Source organism: Talpa europaea (assembly GCF_964194135.1).
Source record: "Talpa europaea genome assembly, chromosome: 11".
In the NCBI taxonomy this organism is placed as follows: Eukaryota; Metazoa; Chordata; class Mammalia; order Eulipotyphla; family Talpidae; genus Talpa; species Talpa europaea.
Window position 1 is genome coordinate 23,908,959 of NC_140078.1, and position 27,576 is coordinate 23,936,534.

The window sequence follows — 27,576 nt, forward strand, 5'->3', positions numbered from 1 at the left end:
GCAACATATCTCTCCTGTCTCACCTGCTGCTTCCCTCAGCAGTTTATTCCAGTCAATCCGCCTGTTCTGCTCCCCACTCCGTCTCTGGTGAGTCCTCTCACTCCTCCACACCTCTAACCTGTACCCCAGTTCTTGTATGTATAAATAAATACATATTTTCAAAAAAGTACACATTTCTATTTTTTACCGTTTTCTAAGCTTCCAGCTACTACCTGATCTGGAAGCAATCATGGAGAAGAGGGAAGGGTGATCCATTCTTTTGTTCCCTTATTTCTTCCCTTCCTACTCTAATAGAGCTTTTCCAGTTTGGAACAAGGTGGGGCATCAGAGAAGATTGAGGAAGGATCAGCCATCACCAGTGTCCTTGGTCATTGCCTGTTGGCTCTTTCGTGCCCCCTATCATGATACACCTCCAGATGATGACTTGACCTTTCTCAGAGAACCTTTGTTAATTCTTCAGAGTCCTCCAAGACAACATCCTCACTCCATCAATCCTGACAGGGATCCCTTTGTGATCTTTCACATTGCCTCTTAGATACCATCATCACTGGTGTTCCCTAGTTGCATCAAGCAGTGACCTTTTGGGATAAGTTGAGACCAGTAACATTCAATTGAATCCACTTGGCCCAAGGATAAACTCTGGACTCTCACTGCTGTCCTTTCTCCCCACCTTGTCATTGCAGGCTGGTCTAGTTGACCTCCTACTCGCCACCATCTTTTTCACTTAGCTTCCAACACTTGGTCTTCACCATCCTCTTCTCTAGTAACATTATAGGGAGTCTTTATGTTCCTGCAGCTCAGTAAGTGTTGAGCCAGGAAAAGACATGTCAATCTTCCTTCCTTCAAATAACCCCATTTTTTATGAGCTCTTCTGTCATGTCCTCTCACTTGGCTGAGATAGGAGGAAGCATATGAATCAGTATAGTATCCCTTATAAACACCTTTCAAATAAATTCTTTCTCTAATCAGTCTTTCATTTCTAGTTTTTCCTTACACAGATATTGTGAGCAACAGCCACTGTGCCAGCTTGGACCTGGACCTATAGTATTAAGTCTTCCAGAGAAATGATAGGCTCTTCTCTTTGAAAAATGTGGGCACTTAAAACCCATGTTCTCTAGCTTTGAGGCTTCAACCAAAAGACGTAATAAAAAAATTCTATTTTCCAGTCTGTTATGGCTTTGTGAATTATGTGTCATAGTTCAGTTTTTCCCCAAAACACCTTAAGACAAATATTTGACTGCAAATAATCTGTTTTATGAATAAATAACAAGAAACAGCAACAAGGAATGGAGAAGCGAGAAGAAACCAAAGGCAGCTATGAATAGCTTGGTGTCAAGAAAGTTTCCACTTTGGGTAACTAAAGCTCAGTCTCACTGGGATACGTTCAGAACTTTTGGAGAGCATACATCTCCAAGGATTCTGGAAATCCTGGGTATTTATATACTGAACCCTATCAGTCTGTGGGTGAGGTGTGCTCCCTGGATTCTGGATTCCTACTTCCACAGCTCTTTCAACTTTCCATTTGCATAGCACTGTTGGTTCTGTGATCAGAGAAAGCCATCAGGCATAGGAATGCAGAGCTTGGTCATTGGAAATCAAGCCAATGCGCTCTGGAGTGATAATGGAAATGGGTAAAGAACCAGCAGTGTGTGTGTGTGTGTGTGTGTCAAAAAAGGGTCAAACCAGAGACCAGCAAACACCCTCCATTCTAGACCTTTACTATGTGATATGTGGCTGCCACAATAAACTTCTCAAGAGCCTGATGGTCTTATCAACTTATCAGAACCAAACTATTGCCTAGTGTTTTGTTTTCTTTCCAGGGTATAAACAAATAAGTGAATTTGTTAATCTGGCAGATCTCATTTTCTATATGCTTCAAATTGAAGAGGAACATTCTGTTTTGTCACACCTGAATAATTATAGCTCTACTTCTTGAATTCTCTTGAGAAATGTTAACTTTTGTTAATATGGATCACGTGCAAGCTCTATGCAGCTTCATTTCTCACAATCTGGTGTGTTTAAAAAAAGTTTCTATCGGGCCTCCCTGGTGGCGCAGCGGTTGAGCGCTGGGTTGCAAAGCTGCCCACAGCCTCTGCAGCACCGGTTTGATCCCCGGCCACCGGGCAAGGGTCCCACATGGCACACAGACCTCTCCTGCCGCCCACTGCTCCCCTCAGCAGTGTACTTCATCGGTCTGCCTACTCTGCTCTCCCCTCTTGCTCTGGTGAATTCTCTCACCCTCCTGCGCATCTGACTGTACCCAGTGCTTGTATTAAAAAAAAAAAAGTTTCTATCTTCACTTAGAATGAAGATTTGGATTGTGATTTCTTAATTATATCAAAGTGTGTTGGCAATCTGACCTAATATAAAAAAACCAGATACTAAATGTATTCTAGGACCAAGCTAAATGAGGAAATCTTATTGACATGGTGCTTTTTACTGGGAAAAACCTTCAAGTCACAAGAATAAGTGTTTATCCTATTGATAACAAACAAAGGGGATTCTGTAGATGTACATTGCAGGACAGTAGTTTTCCATGGTAGTTTCATTTTCTTGGCATTCAACACTCTCTCAGTCTTCTCAGTAGACATCTCTACCACCTTCACTTCTTGACGAACTGATAAACTGCTGGAGTGGAGGGAGTGTATTTCTTTTCTTTTCTTTTTTAATTTTTAATTTATTGTTGCATAGAAGAACTAGGGTGTAGGCCAGAGGTGCAGGGCATGGGTGGGTGAGAGGACTCACCAGAGACAGAGAGGGGAGCAGAAACAGGTGGCTCTACCGAAAATCACTGCTGAGGGGAGCAGTGGGTGAGAGCAGAGGTCTGCTGCACCATATAGGTTAGCTCCCTGGCCCAGGATTGAATGCAGACCATAGCAGTGATAGCACTGAGACTTAACTCCTAGGCCACCCATTAATGTTGGGATCAACTGCATAATTTGCTCTAGTCAAAGGGATGAGCATCTGTCAATATCAGTGTTTGACACATAGTAAGCATTTACATTTACAAATGAAATAATAAATTTTGAGAGAAAATCTAAATTCAGTGTCTGGTCTACTAGGTGTTTTTCATGTGCATGCTATTTGTTTTTCTGTTTGCTTTCCAGTTCCCTTTTTTTGGTTCTGTATCATGGAGGTTCTGGTTTTTGCAAAGTTTGTTTCCCATACTTCCTTATCAGTCATTACAAGATAAGTTCAACCATGAAGAGTTACCTACACTGAAAGAAAGAAAAGACCAGCGCTTTTCTCTCCTTTTCTCTTCTTGGACGGAGGAGGCTGCATGTCTAGTAGTGACTGCTTCTCTTCTGTGATTCCAGCTCCCACCAGAAAACACTTCCTCCTTAGCCCTGGATCCTCAGAGATTCCCACCCTTACCAAGTAACTCCAGTCCACTTTCTTGGCTCCAGTGAAGCACATACTTCCTTGGTCCTCCCATTTCATAGGGGTGTAGCAGTTGCCTGCAGTTGCTAATCTCTCAATTTCTTATCTTACCCTATTTGTTCTTTCGATTTTTCTAATCCCCATGTATTGTTTCCTATATTAAAATTTTTCCGATTGTTTCCTTTTTCTGGTTGGACCTTGATGGACAACCTATTTCATGAGCCATGTACAAAGCCATGGTTTAGTATAAACTCCAGATCCTAGCTATGTTTTCTTCCTTAATTCTTCTTTAAGAGCATTTCTGTGAAATAATCTTCCTTATGTCCTCTTTTCTTTTCTTATGAGTAATAGTATTTTGTATCACTTGAGATAGGATTATGTTCAGAACATTATGAGCAATCAAAAAGCTAAGTCTGCCCAATATTGTAAAAATATCAGCTGTTCCCAAATTGATCTAAAGGTTTGATGTAATTCCTGTTATAATCCTAACAATTTTTTTCATGAAAGTTGGCAAATGGTACTAAACTTTATAGGAAAATGTAAAGGGCCAAAGATGACTAATAACCTTCTAAAAAAAAAATCAAGGTCTTCCCAAGACCTTTCCACCAGTAACAAGACTTATTAAAAAGCTCTTGTGATAAAGAAATTGTGGTACTGCTCCAAGGATAAACAGTTAGACCAATGAAATAGAATGGATCAATATTCTGGAAGAGTCTCGAAATATGCCCAGGCATATCTGGACTTTTTTTTTTTTTTCCCAAAGTGACACTATAGAGTAAGAGGGAAAGAATGATGATTAGGTGTTGATATGGTGAACACTGTGACTGTACACCTTTCTCATACTGTGCTTATTTTAAACTTAGCTTCTAAGGAAAATGTTGTTGTTCCTTCTTCATCCTGCTTTGAGAAAATTCCTGAGAAATACTCCTTCCAAAGTCTGTATTTTTCTGGTTCATGGTCCTCTAGAGGTGAAAGGAATAATAATAATAATAATAATAATAGCTTTCCGCTCCACCTGCTGTGGTGGACCCGCCACCAAGATGCAGATTTTCGTGAAAACTCTCATGGGGAAGACGACTACCCTCGAGGTTGAACCCTCGGATACAATCAAAAATGTAAAGGCCAAAAAGGGGGCGGAGCAACATGGCGGTGAGGAGACGCTGCAAGTAAGATCTCCCATTAAAAAAAGTTAATAGGGAGGAAAAGCGGCAGGTCCCAGTGAGAACTGGGACACGGAAGATAAACGGGTGACTCCAGCAAACTGCCCGAAGAAGAAAGTGGCCATAAAAGAGGACCAGAAGGGAGGGAAGCGCAGAACCCTGCTCCCCTCCCCCGCCCACAGAGGCGGCACTCTCCGACCGGCAGAGACGAGGGAAACAACAAACCAAAATGGCCAACAAGAACAAAGGACGCAGCAAGCGGGACTGTGAGTGGAAAGGAACTATTTCAGCCACCACACCCCGTGAACGGGAGCTGTGGAGAACCCTGCAGGATCCGCCGCCGCGGCGGTGAGCTCCAGGCGCCATTAAAGAGAGACCCCACCCCCCAGGAGGAGGCCAGCACCAGCACACAGCCCCGGGCCGCCCGGTAAACTTGCGCGGAAAAGCGGCGCGCTGGAAAACCAGACGCGGATCGGGATTGCGCGGGAAAAGCTGCGTGGATCGCGCTGAAAAGCAGTGTGGTTGAAAAGCAAACGCGGATCCGGATCGGATCGCAGCTGCCCAGGTCCCCGCGCCTGCAACCTAGGCTTGCGGGGAGACGCGCGGAGGCCCTCCCTGAGTGAGCAGGAACCAGGCGCCCAGGCAGGGGAGCGGGATTCAAAAGGCGCCATTCCCGCGCCACTGATCTGGGCTCCAGCCTGCGTCCTGGAACTGAGGGCTTTGGAACTGAGACCCGGGGCACGAAATTAGGGGCGTGGGTTCCCCACGACGGTGGGGCACAAGGCAGGCACAGCACCCCAAAGCCGTTGAGGTGTACCCTACCATCCCCGCTCTGCTCCCTGTCCCACGGGGTGGAAAATCAGCTCCCCAAGGGCTCTAGGAGAGATCTCTGGCGCCACCTAGCGACTTGAAGCCAGCACAGGCTCCTGAAGGAGCTAGTGGCCAGCTGGGGAGTTAGCCCACCCCAGGCCCCTTCCGAACAAGTAGTCTGAGCCCACAGGGAGAGCGAGCACCCACAGCCAGGGCAGACCAGGTGCGCAGAAGAGTGTGCCTGAGACCGGACGTGCAGGGAGTGTGTCCCACATCACCATTTTAGAACAGGGACATTTCTTCAGTAAAGACTACCTGCAGAAGGCTTCCTCAGGAGCCAGAGGTGAGCGGGGGAAGTTCGCCCACGCCAGACCCCCTCTGGCCTGCAGTCCAAGCCCAGAGGGGGAGCAGGAACCCACTGCCGGGGCAGACCAGGCGCACAGGGGAGTGTGTCCCCACATCGGCATTTTAGAACAGGGACCTTTCTCCAGTAAAGACTGCTTGAAACTGACAGATGACTCCTGGAGGAACCAGAGGGGAGCAGAGAAGCCCACCCAAGATGCCGGCCAGTCCCAACAACACAGTGTCCCAACGCATACGGCAAATTAGAAAACAGAAAGTAGGGAGGAGAAGAACCACACGCAACCTAGCAACTCTCCAGAGAAAAAGCACACCACAAAAAGAAAACCAGCCCCCAGATTGCAACGACAGTAACTTGGAAGAACTTCTGAGCCTTCCAGAAAGAGAATTTAAAATTGCCGTGATTAAAAAACTGACAGAAGTCATAAAGGAAAACAATGATAAGGGAAAAATAATCAACGATCAGAAGAATGAAATTGAGTCCCTAAAGAGGGAAGTAAAAGAAATGCAGGAGATCAAAGAATTAATGGAAGAACTAAAGAATTCTGGGAAAAGCAATGAAAGCAGAATTGATGAAATGGAAGAACGAATAAGTACTCTTGAAGACACAGAAATAAAAAGAACCAAAACAGAAAAGGAAAGAGAAGTACGAAGGAAAAAGAACGAGGAAAGACTTCGGGAACTATCTGACTCCATGAGGAAAGGAAATATAAGAGTTATAGGAATACCAGAAGGAGAGGAGAGAGAAGTAGGAACAGAGAAAATATTCAAAGAGATAATTGAAGAGAACTTCCCAAATGTGAAGAAGGAGCTGAAAATTGATATACAAGAAGCAAGAAGAACACCAACCTTCCACGACGAAAGGAAAAATACAGCAAGACACATAATAGTAAAGCGCCCAAGAATCCAGGACAAGGAAAAAATAATGAAGCTGGCAAGAGGGAAGAAACAGATAACATTCAAAGGAAAGCCAATCAGGCTGACATCAGACTTCTCCGAAGAAACACTACGGGCAAGGAGAGAGTGGAGGGACATAGTCAACAGACTCCAAGAAAACAGATGCCAACCAAGAATACTCTATCCCGCAAAGCTCTCCTTCCTCTTTGAAGAAAGAATATGGACCTTCCCAGACAAACAGAAACTCCGGAATTTCATTGCAACTAAACCCCCACTCCAAAAAATACTACAAGGAGTCCTAAAGCCAGAACCTCAGAGGGACGAATAACAATGAAAGAAGGCCAAAAAAAAAAAAGTTATTAAAAGAATAAATAAATAAAATCAAAGGAAAGACAAACACAATGGCAAATACAGATGTTAACATATCAATATTAACTCTAAATGTAAATGGACTAAACTCTTCAATAAAAAGACACAGAGTTGCAGCCTGGATTAAGAAACAAAACCCAACCTTTTGCTGTCTCCAGGAAACACATTTAGCTACAAAAGATAAAAATAGGCTCAAAGTCAAAGGATGGAAAACAATCCTACAAGCAAATGGACCAAAAAAGAAAGCAGGAACAGCTATACTTATATCAGATAAAACAGATTTCAAACTCAAAAAGATAAAAAGAGACCCCAATGGTCACTACATTATAATCAAGGGGACAATACTTCAAGAAGAAATAACACTCATTAACATATACTCACCAAACGAAGGAGCACCAAAATATATCAGACAACTGTTGTCCTCTCTGAAAACAGACATCAGAGAAAACACATACGTAGTGGGAGACTTCAACACACCACTATCAACAATGGATAGATCAACAAGACAAAAAATAAGTAAAGAAACCAAAGCTCTAAATAAGGACCTAGAGCAATTGGGCTTAACAGACATCTATAGAACACTAAACCCCAAAAAAACGGAGTACACATTTTTCTCAAGCGCACACGGATCATTCTCCAGGATCGATCACATACTGGGGCACAAGACAAACATCAACAGATACACCAAGATTGAAATCATATCAACCATCTTTTCTGACCATGAAGGCATCAAACTAGAAATAAACCATAAAAAGAAGGCAAGGAACTTTCCTACCTCATGGAGATTAAAAACCACACTACTGGAAGACCACTGGACTAATGAGGAGATCAAAGAAGAAATTAAAAAATTTTTTGAATTGAACGACAAGGAGTTCACCAATATCCTAAATGTATGGGATGCAGCAAAAGCAGTAATAAGAGGAAAATATATAGCAATAGAAGCTCACATCAAGAAACAAGAAAGAACGCAAAGAAACAACCTAATCTCGAAGCTCAAAGATCTAGAAAAAGAACAACAAAAAAACCCCAAAACCAGTAGAAGAAAAGAAATAATAAAAACCAAAGCAGAAATAAATGAAATTGAAACTAAAAAAACAATCCAAAAGATCAATGAAACCAAGAGCTGGTTCTTTGAAAAAATCAATAAAATAGACAAACCCCTAGCCAGGCTCACAAAGGAAAAAAGGGAGAAAGCACAAATACACAGGATCATAAATGAAATAGGAGAAATCACAACGGACACAGCAGAAATCAAAAGAATAATCAGTAACTACTATGAACAGTTATATGGAAACAAGTTTAACAATCTAGAGGAGATGGACAAATTCCTACAACTCTACAATCACCCAAAGCTAGATAAAGAAGAAATAGAACACCTAAACAGACCAATTACAATTAGCGAAATTGAAATGGTAATCAAAAACCTCCCCAAAAACAAAAGCCCAGGACCTGATGGATTTACAAATGAATTCTACCAAACATTCAGAGACGAATTAGTGCCTATCCTTCACAAACTCTTCCAAAAAATTGAGAAGGAAGGGACAATACCAAACACGTTCTATGAAGCCAACATTACACTAATACCAAAACCGAACAAGGACAACACAAAAAAGGAAAACTACAGGCCAATCTCCCTAATGAACACTGATGCAAAAATCCTCAATAAAATTTTAGCCATCAGAATCCAACAATGTATCCATAAGATAATTCACCACGACCAAGTAGGATTCATTCCAGGGACACAAGGATGGTTTAACATCCGAAAATCAATCAACGTTATCCAACACATCAACAAAAAGAAATATAAAGACCATATGATAATATCAATAGATGCTGAGAAAGCTTTCGACAAAGTGCAACACCCATTCATGATAAAAGCCCTTGAAATTCTTGGGATAAAAGTAACATACCTCAACATCATAAAGGCCATCTATGACAAGCCAACAGCCAGTATCATTCTCAATGGTGAAAAGCTGAAAGCAATTCCATTAAGCTCTGGAACAAGACAAGGATGTCCACTCTCACCACTGCTTTTCAATATAATACTGGAAGTCCTAGCCAGGGCAATAAGACAAGAGAAAGACATCCAAGGAATCCAAACAGGAAAAGAAGAAGTCAAACTATCACTATTTGCAGACGATATGATATTATACATAGAGAACCCCAAAAACTCCACAGAAAAGCTAATTCAACTCATCAATCAGTTCAGTAAAGTGGCAGGATACAAAATCAACACGCAAAAGTCAGTAGCCTTCCTATACACAAACAATAAATCTGAAGAAGAAGAAATCAAAAAAACCATCCCTTTTGTTATTGAAACAAAAAAAAATCAAATATTTGGGAATAAATCTAACAAAAGAGGTAAAGGACCTATACAAAGAAAACTATAAAACACTGTTAAAAGAAATAGAAGAAGACACAAAGAAATGGAGAGACATCCCCTGCTCATGGATTGGAAGAATAAACATTATTAAAATGGCCATCCTTCCCAAAGCAATATACAGATTCAATGCTATTCCAATCAAAATTTCAATGTCATTCTTCAAAGAAATAGAACAATTATTGATGAAATTCATATGGAATCACAAAAAACCCCGAATAGCCAAAGCTCTCCTGAAAAAAAAAGAAGGGAATGGAGGCATCACACTCCCAGACTTCAAACTATACTACAAAGCCATAATCATCAAAACTGCATGGTATTGGAACAAGAACAGACATACAGACCAATGGAATCGAATAGAAAATCCAGAAATAAACCCACAGATTTATGGTCAACTAATCTTTGACAAAGGAGCAAAGACTATGCATTGGAGCAAAGAAAGTTTGTTCAATAAATGGTGCTGGGAAAACTGGGTCGCTACATGCAAAAGAATGAAGCTTGACCACTACCTCACACCATACACAAAAATCAACTCAAAATGGATTAAAGAATTAGACATAAGACCTGAAACCATAAAATATATAGAAGGAAATATAGGCGAAACACTACATGATTTGCACATCAAAGACATCTTTACAGACACATCACCCAAAGCAGTGATAGTGAAGGCAAAGATAAACAGCTGGGACTACATCAAATTAAAGAGCTTCTGCACAGCAAAAGAGACAATAACAAAAACAAAGAGAAACCCCACCAACTGGGAGAACATTTTTGCACCTAACACTAATGATAAAGGACTGATCACAAAAATCTGCAAAGAGCTGATGAGACTCAACAACAAAGAAAATAATCCAGTCAACAAATGGGCAGAAGAGCTAAAAAGAAACTTCTCTGAAGAGGAAATGCGAATGGCCAACAGGCATATGAAAAAATGTTCAACATCACTTGTCATCAGGGAAATGCAAATCAAAACTACCATGAGATACCATCTTACACCAGTGAGAATGGCACATATTAAAAAAACTAGCAACAACAAATGTTGGCGAGGGTGTGGAGAAAAAGGAACTCTTCTGCACTGTTGGTGGAAGTGCAAACTGGTCCAACCACTGTGGAGAGCTGTGTGGAGATTTCTGGACCTACTAAACATAGAGCTTCCATATGATCCAGCAATTCCACTCCTGGGTATTTACCCAAAGGACACAGAAACATCAATTCCAAAGAACACCTGCACCCCTATGTTTATAGCAGCACTGTTTACAATAGCTAAGCTTTGGAAACAACCCAAATGCCCAAAAATAGATGACTGGATCAAGAAGATGTGGTACATATATACCATGGAATATTACTCAGCATTCAAAAAAGATAAACACATGCAATTTGCAGCAACATGGATGGCGCTGGAAGGGATCATGCTCAGCGAAATAAGCCAAAAAGAAAAAGAAAAATACCGGATGGTCTCACTCATAACAGGAATCTAGAAAACTTAAATAAGGGGCCAGGAAAATGAATAACTATAAGAAAGTGAAAATCAAAATCAACAAAAAACTATGAACCAGAGACACTTTTAGGGGGGCAGGGGCGGGAGGGGAGGGATTGGGGTCAGAATGGGAGGGCTGCAATTGTATGGGGAATATAACAATAAAATTTATTATCTAATAAAAAAAAAAAACAAAAATGTAAAGGCCAAGATCCAGGATAAGGAAGGAATTCCTCCTGATCAGCCGAGACTAATCTTTGCTGGCAAACAACTGGAAGATGGACGAGCTTTGTCTGACTACAACATTCAGAAGGAGTCCACTCTTCATCTTGTCCTGAGACTGCGTGGTGGTGCTAAGAAAAGAAAGAAGAAGTCTTACACCACTCCCAAGAAAAATAAACATAAGAGAAAGAAGGTTAAGCTGGCTGTCCTGAAATATTATAAGGTGGATGAGAATGGCAAATCAGTCGCCTTCGTCGGGAGTGCCCATCCGATGAATGTGGTGCTGGAGTTTTTATGGCTAGCCACTTTGACAGACATTATTGTGGCAAATGTTGTCTGACCTATTGTTTCAACAAACCAGAAGACAAGTAATTGTGTATGGCTTCATAATAAATGACATTAACATTTAAAAAATAATAATAATAATAATAATGTTATAAAATGATGAGAGCAAAAGAAAGATAAGTCTGAGTGTAGGATCTGGTGGGGCTTGATGGTCAATAACAAAAAGACTTTTCTTGGTAAGTAATACACTTAGCCAAAGCTTAGTCTGAGAAGCCACAAGATGATATCAACATTTTTAACCCTGTGTTTTTTCAAAGGAGTGAGAAGAGAGGGAAATTGCTGGAAAACTTAAATGCAGATGTTCCTAGAAAGAGGTAATTTCAAAGTGCCGTTGGCAATAAGTGTATCTTAAAGAACAGTTGGAATCCTTATCTAACTTCAGCAGAGGAAGATCTCCCAGATCAACATTCGAGGAAAGGCCCTCATTCAACACCTTCCTTTTCTTTTCTTTTTTTTTTTTTTAAAGATTTATCCATTTATTTGTTCATACAAACACTGGGTACAGTCAGAAGCGCGGGAGGGTGAGAGAATTCACCAGAGCCAGAGCGGGGAGCAGAGCAGGCAGAAGGACCAAAGCACACTGCTGAGGGGAGCAGCGGGCGGCAGGAGAGGTCTGCGCGCCACGTGGGACCCTCCTCCAGTGGCCGGGGAGCAGCCGGGTATCGAACCGGCGCCGCAGAGGCCGCGGGCAGCTTCGCAACCCAGCGCTCAACAGCTTCGCAACCCAGCGCTCAACCGCTGCGCCACCGGGGAGGCCCCTCAACACCTTCCTTTTCTGAACCCACTGCTTTACAGAGGTGTTAAATAGGTTCTTTTGTGCCAACAACATTCTTTTCCATTTGTTTTAAAATTATAACACATTCTGGAAAAATGCAAAAATAGTATTAAAATTCTCATGTACCTTTCACCCCAACTTCCCAGAACTTAGCAGTTGCCATGGCTGCCTTAGTATTCTCTCTCTCGCTCACTCTCTCTATCTTTATATATATATATATTTTTAAATATTTGAGACTAAGCACAAATGGTACCCTTTAGCTACTAGATATTCATCGTGTTTCCTAAGAACTAGGACATCTTCTTACATAATCACTATACAATTCTCAAGATCAGGAAATTAACATCAATGCAAAATTTATTATGTAACTGACAGACCTTATTTAATTTTACTAATTGTCTCACTAATATTCTTTTTAAGACTCTTCTTTAAATATTCTGTGACTGTGGTCTTGGTGAAATGAATCCAAGTCTTTTCAGGAAGATGTAGTCATCTACTCAACACATGCAAAAAGAATTTGAGGTAGACAGATTGATTTTCAGGAAAAAGACAATGTGACCTCCTTTTAGCAATGCATTCAGACATCTACCTTCCCTGAAAGAGACCCCAAATGGAGGATCATTCTATTCTCTGTGTTACCAGAAAAAAATTCTGGATTGTTTCATTGTTTCTCTTATGTGCAGCACACTTTGCTTGCTGCTTTTTCCTAATTCTAATTCTTCATTAGACTGTGAGAACCCCCACCAAAAATATCCTAGAATATGTTTTCACCTTCCTCTCACACATAATAACAAAAACTATTTCAATTTCGAAGCACAGGACTGTGGGAAGTACTAGATCCTACCAGCAGGTTATTTCATTATTGCCCTGTGAGACCATGGTTCTGCTGGCATAATTAAAGACCAAAGGGTAAAAACTGAAATAAACATCCCTCAGAAAAGGGACCAGTTGAATAAACTCTAGTTAATACAGCCAATTTATATGGTGTAGCCTCTCGATTGAAGATGCAGTTATATATGTTCCAAAATAAACCTAAAAATTAAGAAATGGTTAAATCGTGTTGACTAAGCAGATGGAATTAGGGAACTGGTGGGGAAAGAAATGGGAGACATTAAACCCTTTGTAGCATGTGATATTTAAAATTGTACCCTGTGTTATGTGCTCAGAGAGTCAGAAATAGTGTACATGTAGGTAACTGATAGAAAGATAGCTAGCTAATGGAATGAATGAATCATGAATAGGTAGATAGATTTAACACCAAAACTTTGAAGGACAGGTTCCATTAGTCTCCAGCTGTACCCTTTGTCTTTTTTTAGTTTCTAAATCAATGTATTTGTTTATTTTATTATATAGTGCAATTTTTTACATCCTTGTTAATATTTTGACAATAGAGAATTTTTTTCCCTCAGGTGTGGTCTCCCTAACTCTAGCACCCACAGTGATCCACCATAGTCTCTCCCTCCCCCCTCCTGGATGCCTCAGATCTATGGTCTGCATTCCTGAAACCTTTATTTGTATTTTATTTATTTTTTTAAATAAATTTTATTTTTATATTCCCCATACAATTGCAACCCCCTTATTTTGACCCCAATCCCTCCCCTCCCCGCCCCCCACCCCCCCATAGAGTGAAACCTTTATTTTTAAAGCCATCATTCCCTTTCCCATTCCACCCCCCATCCCCACCATTTATTCCTTTCTAGTAGCAGTAGCCTTACCTCCCCTGAGTAGGGATGATACAAAACAGACTTACTCTTACTCGTGCACACACTCGACAGACCCACATACCATACACAGCCTCCAACAAGCCTTTTAGACTTGAAGGGGGCTGGGGAGGAGAAGGAAGGTAGATGAGGAGCAAGACTGGGCAACCTGAACTGGACCTCAGGCTCCTCTCCCAGGTCTCAGATTTGCGCTATCTCCCTCACGCCTCCATTTCTTCCTCCCTTTCAGTCCCCACCCCCGCTCCAGCTCCAGAGCACCCAGGCGACCGGACTGGCGTGAATTTCCTCCTACAAGCTCTGCCACCCCCGGGGCCACTTGGTGACGTCAGGACTGAGTGGGGGAGGGGGGCCTCCCGGTTGCCCGCCCCTCCAGCCCCTGCGGCCCCGGCTTGCCCTTTAAAAGAGCCGGGCCTGCGCCAACCGCGCCACACCGCGGGACCAGGACACACAGCTGCTTTCCTGGAGCATCTTTGTCTCACCTTCCATTCGCATCTCGCTGCACGGGTCCAGCCGCCGTCCTCTCTGCGCAGATTCGGGCGAGCGGGGTCATGCAGCCGGCGGTGCTTCTCGGCCTCCTGGGAGCGGCGGTGGTGGCCGGTGAGTGAGCGCGGCGGGCCGCTCAGCACCGCGGACAGCGCCAGCCTCTGCCGGTCCCCAGCCCCTCGCGGGCTTGACTGGCGGCTCCCCGGAGAGAGAAGGCTGAGTGGAAGGTTTACCCTCTTGCTTGAGATTCTTAATTTCTTCTTTTCCTTGGGTGTTTTCCCTCAACTCCACGTCCACTGTATGACTTGGGAAAAAAGAGGGTTTCCTAACCCACAAGAGTCTCAGTTTTTCACATCTGAGTTTTTCTGTAGATAGGAAGAAAACGTGCCTGCGTCTAAGACACCCCACAATTTGTGCTCACTTCTAAAGTGTCTAAAGTGAGTCTCTCAACCCGTCTAGAGAGACACGGATCTAATCTAATTCTATATTTGTAATCAAGTATTTATTTGACTTTTTAAAAGCCAGATGGCAATGGAGAGACTGGAGTATGTGTATTATTGGCACCTGCATAATTCCCTTTATTGTTGTTTTTTAATTAAACACGATGAGATAAAAGTAAGTTCTGAATATATATGACACAATTTATATCTTTTTTCTTAACAAGTGCCTATATGTGCATATGCTTGTTCATGTATATGTGTGTACAGCTTTAATGTAATATTTTTCTGTAATTTGAATTTCCATCTTTGGGGAGAGGTGATTTCACACTCGATCCATTTTAAAGTTATGAATAGAAACTGCAGTAGACATTTCAACTGTTGTGCTCCAGATAAATAGAGTATAAAGTAACAACAAAAAATATTCTTGGAGTAGTAAAAATGTTTTCTTCAATTAGGGAGGATGAAAATTCAAATAATAGATATTTATGGTGCCTTTTTATGCATGGAAGATTGTGGGGTTTTAATCTTTTAAACTATTCTGAACAGCCAAGAAATGATCTCTAGAGATTTTGGGGAAAGTGTATGTGTGTGTGTTGAAGTAAAGTCCTGTAAATATTGAGAATATTGAAAAAAATTTGCTGTGACAAGGTTTCCTGTAGCTGTTTTGGTGACCTCATAGAATGTAGTTCTTACCTGAGATCAAGGTTCCTAACTAGAATTGAGTTATTGTCACCCATGAATATCAAACTTTCATTGATAGTCTTACCATATCTAGAATGAAAATCTGTGGTAATTTATTTATTGCAAGCTGCATATATTTGGAATCTACTAAAATTCTTGTCATTCTTATAAATTGCCTATGCATGTTCTCCATTTAATTAAAGAGAACCAAATTTAGTATGTTCAGTCATTTCTAGTCAAAGATATTTTTAGAAAGCTATGCTACACATTGTGCTATTGGTCACAAAAACAATGTCATGTGAGATTTATTTAATTATAGTGATAAAATAGTTATAGCTCATTATGCAAGACTTTTGATAAGGGTTCATATTTTAGTAGTGGTTAAAAATGGAGACATTTTTTTTGAGAAAATTATTGAGCTATGTAATCCACACTCCATAAAATACACTCTTTTAAAGCATATAATGCAATGATTTTTGGTATATTCACAGATTGTGTAACCATCACCATTATCAAATTTCAGAATATTTTTATCACCTCAGAAAGAAACTCTGTTTCATTCCCACGTCATTCTCCATTTCTGCCTCCCCCAAACACTTGAAAATGAGACATGTAACCTTCAAGCAGAACTTGTTATTTAGCAAAATCACAGGAATGGGGGAAACTCAGGAAACCATATGTTTCTTTTCCTACCCTTAAGAGCTTCTGGAGGGAGATCCACACCATTTTATAGTAGATAATCTGAAAATTAATGAGTGAACTAGCTACATGATATTTTTATTATACTAAATAGAATGACTTGTGCATTTGGAAGAACTTGCTCAACTTGCAATTTTATAGCTGTATGGGCAATCTGTAATTAAACCTTGATAGTCTTATGAGATATTAATACTGTAAAATTCATTCTGAGATTTATCATATTATTTGAAATTTTTTCTACCATTTGACTACTTCCCTTTTAACATTATCACTAAGTTTTCTTTTGTGCCCTTTGAATCTTACTGTATGCAAAAATAGTTAAATTACTAGGGGAATCAACATGTCTGTTATTACTTTATTGTCACAGATTCTATTGAAAGAAATACATTGGATGCATCATGTACTTTCACAAGGAGACCATAGTTCTTTTCTATCAAAAATTTGTCTGTAAGGCCTCAATCAGAGAAAAAAAACTGTAATAACAAATATGAGCTAGAAATTATTAAATATCATAAAAGTGAAAAATATTTTCATCCCCCAGAATCTTATGATGGTTAATACTTCAACAATATCAGTAGTTAATAAAGATAACTATTTTGCATTTGTGGAAAAAAAGAGAAAAATTATTAGCAAAAAACTGCAATGCCAAAGAAGGTTTAGTAAAGCTAGATTTTTTTTTAAAGGAGTAATTTCTCAATTATTTCTTTCCAAAAGATTTTATAGATTTTAGGCAGAAAGAGATGCCAATGTGAAAATGCTCCCAAACATGAGTCGTTTGGGGGATAAAATAATGGCCTAGCATACTGGACCCATGTGCCATAGGCAGGCCATCCATATCTTGTCTGAACTGATTTCATGAAGAGCACGGAGTCTTCATGCCTCAATTATCACTTGATTATCAAACATTTTACAAATGATTTTTAACATATTGGATAACTTTTGTCTCTTGAAACAAGTGAAATAGATACAAGGTCATATTTGAAAAGGAGGCTTTAGTGAGTAAATGAGTAGGTATTTTATTTCTAGATTGATCAATAGTATAGTAATTGATTGCAAGAGGGTTAGTTAAAGAGGCTTGAAGAGCATTTTGGGAGGAAAGGTCAGTTTGCTGGTTATAAATAAACCGCATCTAAATAGCTTCCATTTCTGATTTCTGAGTTTTGCTGTTGCTCTTGCTGACTCTTCTCTTGTCTTGGCAACCTGAGGTTCTCTAGCCATAATTGCCATTTCTCCTCCAGGGAGTGCTGGCAGAGGTATGATCTTTGAGATTCTCAAATGGAAAGGCCATATACAGAACAAAGTTAAAGATAAAAGAATCAAAGCAGTATTGAAAGAAAAAAAGGTACTGGAAAATTAAAATCACCTGAAGCAGACAAAAGCACTTCAATCGCTGGTCTAAAATAAGCAGAATCTCATGAAAATTAATTTAAACAAATTAAAAGTACCCTTTTAAAATATCCTTATAAGTCAGTTGTTAAACATTTATTTGCATGTAATATTATGGGCTTGATGCTGTACTCGTAGAATCAGATGCTCCCCATGTTCTTTACATGGCTGTAGATAAAAGGGGAAGAAAAACACAACAGTGATAGAGACTCATAAGTGAGCTTGTTCAAGCAAAGGCCTGGAGGTAAACATAAGATAATTGTTTTTGTAAATGAGTTGTAACTGTGCCTTTATAAAGGAGATACATTTTTTTGAAGTTTTATTTTATTTTTTTAAATTTTTTTAAAAATAAATTTTATTTTTATATTCCTCATACAATTGCAATCCCCTTATTTTGACCCCAATCCCTCCTCTCCCCGCCCCCCACCCCCCTAAAAGTGTCTCTGGTTCATAGTTTTTTGTTGATTTTGATTCTTATAGTTATTCATTTTCCTGGCCCCTTATTTAATTTTTCTAGATTCCTGCTATGAGTGAGACCATCTGGTATTTTTCTTTTTCTTTCTGGCTTATTTTGCTGAGCATGATCCCTTCCAGTGCCATCCATGTTGCTGCAAATTGCATGTGTTTATCTTTTTTGAATGCTGAGTAATATTCCATGGTATATATGTACCACATCTTCTTGATCCAGTCATCTATTTTTGGGCATTTGGGTTGTTTCCAAAGCTTAGCTATTGTAAACAGTGCTGCTATAAACATAGGGGTGCAGGTGCTCTTTGGAATTGATGTTTCTGTGTCCTTTGGGTAAATACCTAGGAGTGGAATTGCTGGATCATATGGAAGCTCTATGTTTAGTAGGTCCAGAAATCTCCACACAGCTCTTAAAGGAGATACGTTTTAAGGAGAATATTTTCTTAGGAATAGGAAGAGCGGAGGAAATCACAAATCTACCCATTTTGTGTCAGCAGAAGGGTTGAGGAGGGCACCCTGGTTTCATTTAAACTAGGTTTGCTTTAACTTTTCATTGAAGTATAATAAACAGATAGAAAACTGCACAGATAAGTAGACAGCTTAATGCATTTTTCACACACTGAGCACACCTGTTTTAATCAGCACCAAGATCTAGACACAGAGCATTATCAATACTCCTGAGGTTTCCTTGATGTGATCTGGATTTGATTGATACTGGATATATATAGCATTCATTTCCAAATCATGTTTAAGGCATTGCTAGGGATAACAGTTGTATGAGTGGAGTGTGTATGTGTGGAGGGGGTGCGGGGTGTGTGCAGGCGCATTTGGGGCAATCATATTCCCTGAGATAATTATCCTCAACTATTTCCACTCTACTCAACTAACTCTGCCTGCTCTCTAAGTAACGCTTAGGAGGTAGGGGTGATTTTGTGTGTCTCAGCTCACACGACTTCCAAAATCAACTCAAGTCATTCCTTGTTCTTTTTCTCCTTGAAAGCTGTCAGTTCTCTGCCAGTGGATAACAGGAACCACAATGAAGAAATGGTAAGTTGAAATGGAAGTCTAGAATTTAGACTTATATCTAGACTCTAGAGTTTCCTCCTCTTTATCATACCAAATCAAACAAAAACAACAATTTAAAAATCCACAGCATAGTCTTACAAAACTAGGTGTTTTCCCGAAAGGAATGGGGCAAGGCCTGCATCTCCTGCATTCTCTCCTTCTTCCTGTTCAAAAATGGGTGTCTGTTTCTTTTCTTGGGGTCTTGATCCAATGCCCTCTTGCATTACTCTGTGCAAAGGCCTGGAAGGTTTGATTATGGACCTATAAGTCTACATGCCTGCCACAGGACCATACATTAGCACAGGTCACATAACCAAATCTTTCTCTACAGTACTCTAGGGTGAATAATCTGTCATCCCAGTGAGACCACCTTTTGCTAAGGTACTTTTGGGTTTCCTTACAGGTGACTCGCTGCATCATTGAGGTCCTCTCAAATGCCCTGTCGAAGTCCAACGCTCCACCCATCACCCCTGAGTGCCGACAAGTCTTGAAGAAGAGTAAGTGTTTTGCCCTGCAAGAGATCTTTATCCCTGTATCTTCTCACTCCACCTTACAGCTGACCTCTGAATGAACCAGGGTGGGGGCAGGAGGGGGCAATATAACGCAATGGGAAGAGTACAGACTAGTCCAGTATCTGGAGAGATGTAAGATGTGGCTTCTAGTCCTGGTTCTGCCACTTAACACTGTGTGACCAAGAGGAAGACCCCTTCCCTCTTCAAGCTCATGCCCTCAAAGTAAAATGAGGGAGTTGAATTTGATGATAGCTTTTGAGTTGTCTATCACTTCTTAAATGACTTGATTCCAGAGTTTGGATTTTTAAAATTGTTTTTCATCTGGGTGCAGGGAGATGTGGGGAGTGCTTACTTAAGATCAGATGAAGCTGGTGGTTTAAGTGTTAAGGGGTGTTGGAAGATGAAAGGATAGAAGGCAATTTAAATATTAAGACATTTTAATGCAGAGCTTATTAAAATGGGAGGTCTTACTAAATGGTACCAGGAGTTTGGATCTGAGAACTGGAAGAGGAGAGAGTAGAGGTGGAGCATCCAGCTCAAAGCAATGGCCTTCTGAGTCTACACTGGGATTGTTCTCTACAGAAAACACCTTCTGTTGAAAAGAAAATTTAAACAGTGATGGAGCAGTATCAATTGAGAGTTGACATTAAGGTCAGTTTCACAAAACTGTGCAGTCTTTTTTATTTATGAAGTCGAACTGATTCCAACAATTGAAAAAACACTGAGTTCTTTGACACTTTTTCTGTTTTTAATTTTTAGTGAGGTTGGGAGCAGTGGATTTCTTTTTCTTTTCATCTTCAAAATGTCTCACTGCAGACTAGTCCTCTCTTACTATTGCTGCACAAGCACATTCATACATCAAATTGTAAAAACAAGTATTAGCGAGTGGCCAGAAGACTAACCAGGGGAGATTCCATCCACCATTGGGGGCTTCAGGGTAGCCATAGTAGGGGTGGGGGTCTAAGCCTGTAGGGGCCTCATGAATAGTAGCAGGAAGCTTCCCTACTACTCCCAGCCTATACACATCTTTCTGAACTTCTCTCAAACTTTTATGGCATTACAGGAAATAAGTAAAAGCAGAGAGGTTCTCCAGGTAGGGCTAGAGGCTCTCTCTCCTCTGGGCAAACCCATCTCATCATCTCTCTTTTCCTGTCTTTGTTTACTGGAAGGATGCAAAGGTGTGGAGTCTGTCATATTAGGTCACCAAAAGGAACATGACTGCTTTGGAAGAGATGTTGAAAATAGGAGTCCACTTCCCTGCCCAGATAGGTTCAACTGTGGCCTTTGGATTCTAGTCTCTGCTCATCACTGCTTATAACCTGGGGTCATTTTTTTGTCTGTTGAGAGAGAGCTACAAGGAAACCAATAAAAGTCAGATGACCCAGTTTTATTGACCTTGGAGACATTATACACTGAGTGCCATAGAATACTGAGATGGGGAATATTGAAGAGGGTTTCAAAGTTCCTCTGGGTTTGCAGACTCCAATACCAGCCAGGGCCAAACAGACAGATAACATAAAGGAGTAAGGTGGGACAGGGATGACTCACAAACTTGAGGATACGTAGCCTTCTCAGTGGGAGCAGATGTTTCTGAGCTCCAACCTATAGTGAAGAAATATAGATTTTGTTACCAGATCTGGGGATTTTTCAAAAGTTAAAGTTTGGATTTTTCAGCAGTATCTCCTGTTATTTAAGTATCGCCTCTGAATTCAAATTTCCTAAAAATGTTATTTGGCCAAATAGAACTCATTCTGGGACTACCAATTTGTGGCTTTTGTGCTATTCTAGTTTTCTCTCTCCTGCTGATTTGTCATCAGCTGATCAGAAAATGGGTGGAGCATTCAGCAACAGGAGAGATGATTCCTTCTTGGAGTTCCCCTCCCAACCCTTGGCTCATTTCCATCTCCGCTCCCACAGTTGCTAGCACATATCTGGAGACAGTATACACTGACTGGCCAAAGGAACATTGGGGAGTAGGGAAGAATCATTGTTTTATGGCTTGACTTTAGGGAATATACAGTCCAATTTCTTAACAGGTACAGAATCTTTTTGACCCTGTTGGTCTGGCCATCCTTACAACATGACAGTTAGGGAGGTAAAGTACATTTCTCCATTTACTTGAAAGTGAGGGTAAGCATCACACCTTGGTTTTACAGAATGACAATAACTGTGTGCTGTTAATCACAGCCTTCTTCTGATCTCACCTGCAAGGGCTTAAAGCTAAATTTAGGAGGAAGTGCTAAGACTCAGGCACAGGCTGCTACAGGCAGCACACATTTAACTGGGAGGAAAATAAAAATACTTCTGTTACTGATCAGCAGGCATTATTAGGAAAGTAACCACATCACTTGGCCCCGGGAAGCTGAGCTTCTCTCTGATCTGCAGCACTATTTTGCTGGCTTTCAGAATGATGTCAGCATCTGCCCAAACACTCCTGAGTTACTGTTCTTTTCATCTGGCCAGCCCCCACCCCCATATTGGCCTTCAAGGGCAAAGGCATTGGCCAGGGATCAGCCCTCAGGTGTCTTGGATGTGAAAGGTCAGGGACATTTAGTTGTCTCCTAAACCATGAGAATGTCATTGTGCCAAGCTGGGCTTTACACTGGGAAGTACAAACGTCCATCCACTATTTTTTGGACATTTTTACAAAACAAATGCATTTTTTCCCTTTTGCAAATGTCAGTTCAAATTATCTCACAAGTGCCATTCTATAGAAATATGTGAACCACAAATGTCATTTCAAATTTTTCAATAACCATGTTAAAAAAGTAAAAAGAAACAGGAGAAATTCATTTTAATAATATATTTTATTTAATATATAGTTTTTATACATCTAATGTATTTATAATCCATATTATCTAATATAACCAAAATATCATTTCAATATATAATGAATATGAAAAACTAAATATATAGTCTTAGAAAGCTGATACTTTCTTTTTTTAAAAGATTTATTTATTTATGCATACAAGAAATGGGGTACAGGCCAGATGTGTGGGGGTGAGAGGATTCACCAGAGACAGAGTGGGAAATGGAACAGATGGATCAACCGAAATACACTGCTGAGGGGAGCAGCGGGCGAGTCAGGAGAGGGCTGCTGTGCCATCTGGGTTGCTCCCTAGCTGGCCAGGGATCGAACTCGTGCTACAGTGGCTGTGGGTAGCTTCATAGGTTGCGTCTTAACCCCTTGAGCCACCAGGGAGGCCCGAGCTGGAAGTGTCTTACACTTACAACATGTTCCAGTTTGGACCAGCCACATTTCAAGCACTCAATAGCCACAGAGGGATGGAGGCTCCCACAAAGAGCAACACAGATGGAGACAGACAGCTGGGAGTGGCCTTGGCTTCCAGAGTTCTATCTGAACTCAGTGAAAAAGTTGAAACTGAAGCCCTCCCAGCTAATAATCAGACAGTGTTAACTGCATATCTCCTTTCATGGGATGCCCTTGAATTAAGGAGGATTTAGTGAAAGAGTAACTGACATCTGGAAAACAGCACTCAGTTAAAATATCAGTTATTCCATCTACTGTTGACTTGTGAACCACAAAGGTAACATAAAACACTGAAGTTTATCCTTGAGCTCTGAGAACAAGTTGGGTGAATGTGACCTGAGGGAAGGAAGAAATTGTGTTTTCTGCTGCTGAGGGAATGAAATGTCTTCTCAGGGAAGAAATATAATCCTTTTTATCACCAGTTATTGAATTATATTGTTAATCACTGCTAGGTTGACTCTACACAGTTAATTGGATAATAAAATTCTGATAAACTAATAAATTAAAAAAAATTAAATCCTCCTTTGAATCCTGAAGTTCCCATCTTGGCTATTTAGCTTTATTTAGTTGGATTCTAGGTAGAGCTATTTACACAATGCTGACTTTTTAAACCCTTACTTAAAGCAAACATGTAAAAAATAGTCCTGGATTACATCTCATTGAGTGTCAGTGTCTTTGTCTGCAAAAAGAGAAGGTTGAACTAGACAAATTCTAAGATTTCTTCTGGTTCTAAATTCTAATCTTTCATAAATCTTTTTGGCTTTCAGTTTGATCAGTGATAGCACCAGTGAGAGATAGCAGTTGGGTGTTATGAAATAATAAAAATATAGAGGGTTAATTACTGGATTTTAACACAGTCAAGGAGACTTCATACCATTCTTTAAAGAGGAATATCAGGGGCCTCCCCAGTGGCGCAGCGGTTGATTGCTGGGTTGCGAAGCTGCCCGCAGCCTCTGCGGCACCGGTTCGATCCCCGGCTGCTCCCCGGCCACCGGAGGAGGGTCCCTCATGGCGTGCAGACCTCTCCTGCCGCCCGCTGCTCCCCTCAGCAGTGTACTTCGGTCCTTCTGCCTGCTCTGCTCCCCCCTCTGGCTCTGGTGAATTCTTTCACCCTCCCACGCTTCTGACTGTACCCAGTGCATGTATAAACAAACAAACAAACAAAACAAATAAATAATAAATAAAACATGCCTCTACAAAAAAAAAAAAAAAAGGAATATCAGTATATTCTTCACTAACTTAAAAAAACTGTGCAAGTGATTTTGCAAGGATCTTAGGAATTGTGGTGACCACTGAGGCAGGCAATTCAAAAGCTATGATTACTCTCTTTCATTTGTATTCTAGGTGGCAAAGACACCAAAGAAGAAGAGAAAAGTGGAAATGAAAACACAAGGTTTGAAGTAAGATTGTTAAGAGATCCAGCTGACATCTCAGAAGCCCTCAGCCCCTCCAGTAGGGAGGAACCAGGAACCCAAGAGGAAGAGGACACCCAAGACCCAACAATGACAGATAATGAAGGAGGTGGGCACAGTCGAGAGGGAGCAAGCGAGCCCCAGGGGAACCTCTATGTCCCTAACAGTCAAATCACCAAAGAAGCAAAGACACACCATTTTGAGAAGAGCTTGGAAGAGAACAGGGAGAAGGAGGGAGAGAAAGATCAGAAAAGGGATCATGGGGAAGATGACAGTGAAGAGAAGCAGCTTGACAAGTCAGGAGAGACACAAAACACCTTTCTCAACAAAAGAAACCAGGCTACGGCTAAGAAAAAAGAATTAGTGTCCAGATACGACACACACTCTTCTATGCTCTCTGAGGAAAAGACACACAGCCAGGAGAGGAGTAGCCAGGAGAGTGAAGAGGTGACAAAGAGCCAGGAGACACACCCCCAAGAGTCTAATAGTCAACCTGGGAGCCAGGAAGAATCTGAGGAAAGTCAGGAAGATGCCAGTCCTGATGTGGACAAAAGATTTTTGAGACCAAGACACCACCATGGAAGGAGCAGACCTGACAGGTTCTCTGAAGAAGGGAATCCTCCCTCCAAGGAAAGGATACACTCCCTTGAGGAATCTGAAGAGTCAAATGTGGGCTTGGCCAAGGTAGGAAACAAGAGGGCCCACCATCCAACCCACTACAGAGCTTCAGAGGAAGAACCTGAATATGGGGAAGAAGTGAGGAGTTATTCACGTGTCCAGTCTCCTGAGGACCTACAGAAGGGACAGTATGGAGTCAGAAGAAGTGAGGAGTACAGAGTTCTGAGGCTTCCCAGTCAAGAGAATGAGGAAGAGGAGGCTAAGAGAAACTACCTCAGCTCAGAGCTTGATAACATGGCACACAGATACAGTGAAGACAGTGAGGAGGAGGGGGCTCGTGATGGGGGACCCCTGTACAGAGCTGGGGGAGGTGAGCCAGGTGTCTATTCCATGCCAGATAATAAAGAAGAGAAAAGTTTCTTGGGTGGAGGATACCATCACGCTCAAGAAAGCCAGACGGATAAGGCAAGGAGACATCCACAAGATGAGTGGAAAGAGCAAGTCAGAAATTACTTCAACTATGGTGAAGAACTGGGTGAGGAAGGAACCCAAGCAAAATGGCAGCAGGAGGAGGACCTGCAGGACAGTCCAGTCCCAGACAACTGGGAGGAAGCTAGACCGCAAGGTAGACAGTATGCTCCCCATCACATCACTGAGAAGAGAAAGCGACTAGGGGAGCTGCTCAGCCCATACTATAACCCTCCCCAGTGGAAGAGCAGCCATTTTGAGAGAAAAGACAACATGGATGACAATTTTCTTGAGGATGAAGAGGAAAATCGGCTGACCTTGAATGAAAAGAATTTCTTCCCAGAATACAACTATGACTGGTGGGAGAAAAAGCCTTTTGAGGAAGATGTGAATTGGGGCTACGAGAAGAGAAACCTTGCCCCCAGGCTGGATCTGAAGAGGCAGTATGACCGAGTGGCTGAACTGGACCAGCTCCTGCACTACCGGAAGAAGTCAGCTGAATTTCCAGACTTCTATAACTCCGAGGAGCAGATAAGCCCTCACCACTTGACAGAAAATGAAAAGGACAGGGCTGGTCAGAGAGTTCTGACAGAGGAAGAGGTACAGTATGGGACATTTGTTTAAAATAACTAAGATGATTAATGTTAATATGCTGTGTTTAAGACAATCTGCTACTAGTGGGGAGAGACTGCTGGGAATTAATTGCTGTAAGAATGTACCCCCTATTAATGGAATGGAATGATTTTCCATATCCCTGCTCACCTGCTCCCACTGCAGTGCTACTCAACTGTGGCCAAATGTTGGACTCACATGGAGAGCTTGAAAATTAATGAAGCTGAGATTCTGTCTCTGAAGACAGGGATTCTATCTCTTTGGTGCTGAGTGCTGCCTGGACATCAGGGTTTTTTAAAGCACCCAGGTGGTTTCAATGTTCAGGCAAGGTTTATGACCACTCTTCTGTTGTCTTCTCCTTGGTCTTTTAATTTATCATCACTTTCTCCCAGGGTAGGAAAGAAATGATGACACAAATTAGTTGCTTTGGTCTATCTCTTTCATCTGTCCTCTGACAATCAAAAGTTTACATTGGGAAATGTAACATTTCAGAACTTTACCGGCCTAAACGGTGTTTTCCTAATACTGGTTATAGAGATGGATGCTTCTCAAACTTAAATATACATCAGAATCACCAAGGGATTCTTTGCCTTAGTTGGTCCTGGGTGGGGCCTCGTACTCTGCATTTCTGGCAAGTTCCCTGGTGATGCTGATGTTGCTGGTCAGGGGATCACACTTTGAGAATTGCTGATATGGGGTGTCTCCTATAGCCCCAACATATGAAAAAGTCCCCTTTCTGTTCAGACTTCCTCAAACTACAACAAAATTAATTTATCTGGGAACTAATGACTACTTTTTTGTGTTTTCTAGGAAAAAGAACTTGAAAACTTAGCTGCAATGGATTTGGAACTGCAAAAAATCGCTGAGAAGTTCAGTGGTAACCGAAGGGGCTGATGGTTGTTGGAGCAAAGGGCAATTTTAAGAGCAGCCCTCACATTGTCTATTTTCCACCACTTCTCGGAAAGACACCATTTATTTATCCAAAGACAGAAAGTAGAATTTACTATTCATTAAATGTCTGATGCAATTGGAAATGTTTTTAGTTTTTGCCAGAATGCTATTGGAAATATGAATAGCACGGCTTGTAGCATATACTTTCTCGCAAAATAGACATATTAACATGCTTGTGATGATGACTGTGCAGCTGTCCTTGAAAAAACTCTCTCAGTTTGAAATAATAAAAGATTCACCTGAGGCCAAAAGAATACATGCTCTGGACTTCTTTTGGGCTAGCGGAGAAGAGTGTGATTTTTAAATCCATTCTTTAAAATAAAGTCTAAAAGATAACACTATAATTTGTTATTCTTTGGATATGGGGATCGAACTCATGCTGTAGCAGCTGGCAACAGTCTGACAAGCTGTCTTTAACCCCTGTGCCACCAGGGAGGCCCCCTGTGTCTCTTTTCCCACCAAAGCAGTCCAGTAGAAAGTGAAATAACTTCCTAAATAAAGAGAATTCAAGGGCCTCCCAGGTGGCGCAGCGGTTGAGCGCTGGGTTGCGAAGCTGCCCGCGGCCTCTGTGGCGCCGGTTCAATCCCCGGCTGCTCCCAGGCCACCGGAGGAG

At 41.2% G+C, this 27,576-nt stretch overlaps 1 protein-coding gene and 1 pseudogene across 3 annotated transcripts; both read left to right on the forward strand.

The window, feature by feature from the left end:
• Positions 1-4,421: 4,421 nt before the first annotated feature.
• LOC311179484 (ubiquitin-ribosomal protein eS31 fusion protein-like) lies at positions 4,422-11,428 on the forward strand (annotated as a pseudogene). Its single transcript has 2 exons — positions 4,422-4,502; positions 11,040-11,428. The product of its transcript is annotated as a ubiquitin-ribosomal protein eS31 fusion protein-like (transcript).
• A 3,017-nt stretch (positions 11,429-14,445) lies between these two features.
• CHGB (chromogranin B) lies at positions 14,446-27,089 on the forward strand (the record flags this gene model as incomplete). Of its 2 annotated transcripts, none has more annotated exons than XM_084247468.1 (5): positions 14,446-14,498; positions 19,062-19,101; positions 19,523-19,616; positions 24,247-26,000; positions 26,823-27,089. In XM_084247468.1, 5 exons carry the CDS (start codon positions 14,446-14,448, stop codon positions 26,904-26,906), a joined length of 2,025 nt encoding a protein of 674 aa, XP_084103594.1. In that variant the 3' UTR covers positions 26,907-27,089. The 2 variants fall into 2 exon arrangements, with proteins under 2 accessions (XP_084103594.1, XP_084103593.1); XM_084247467.1 differs by having other exon boundaries at positions 14,446-14,494; positions 19,055-19,101.
• Between the last annotated feature and the right edge of the window lie 487 nt (positions 27,090-27,576).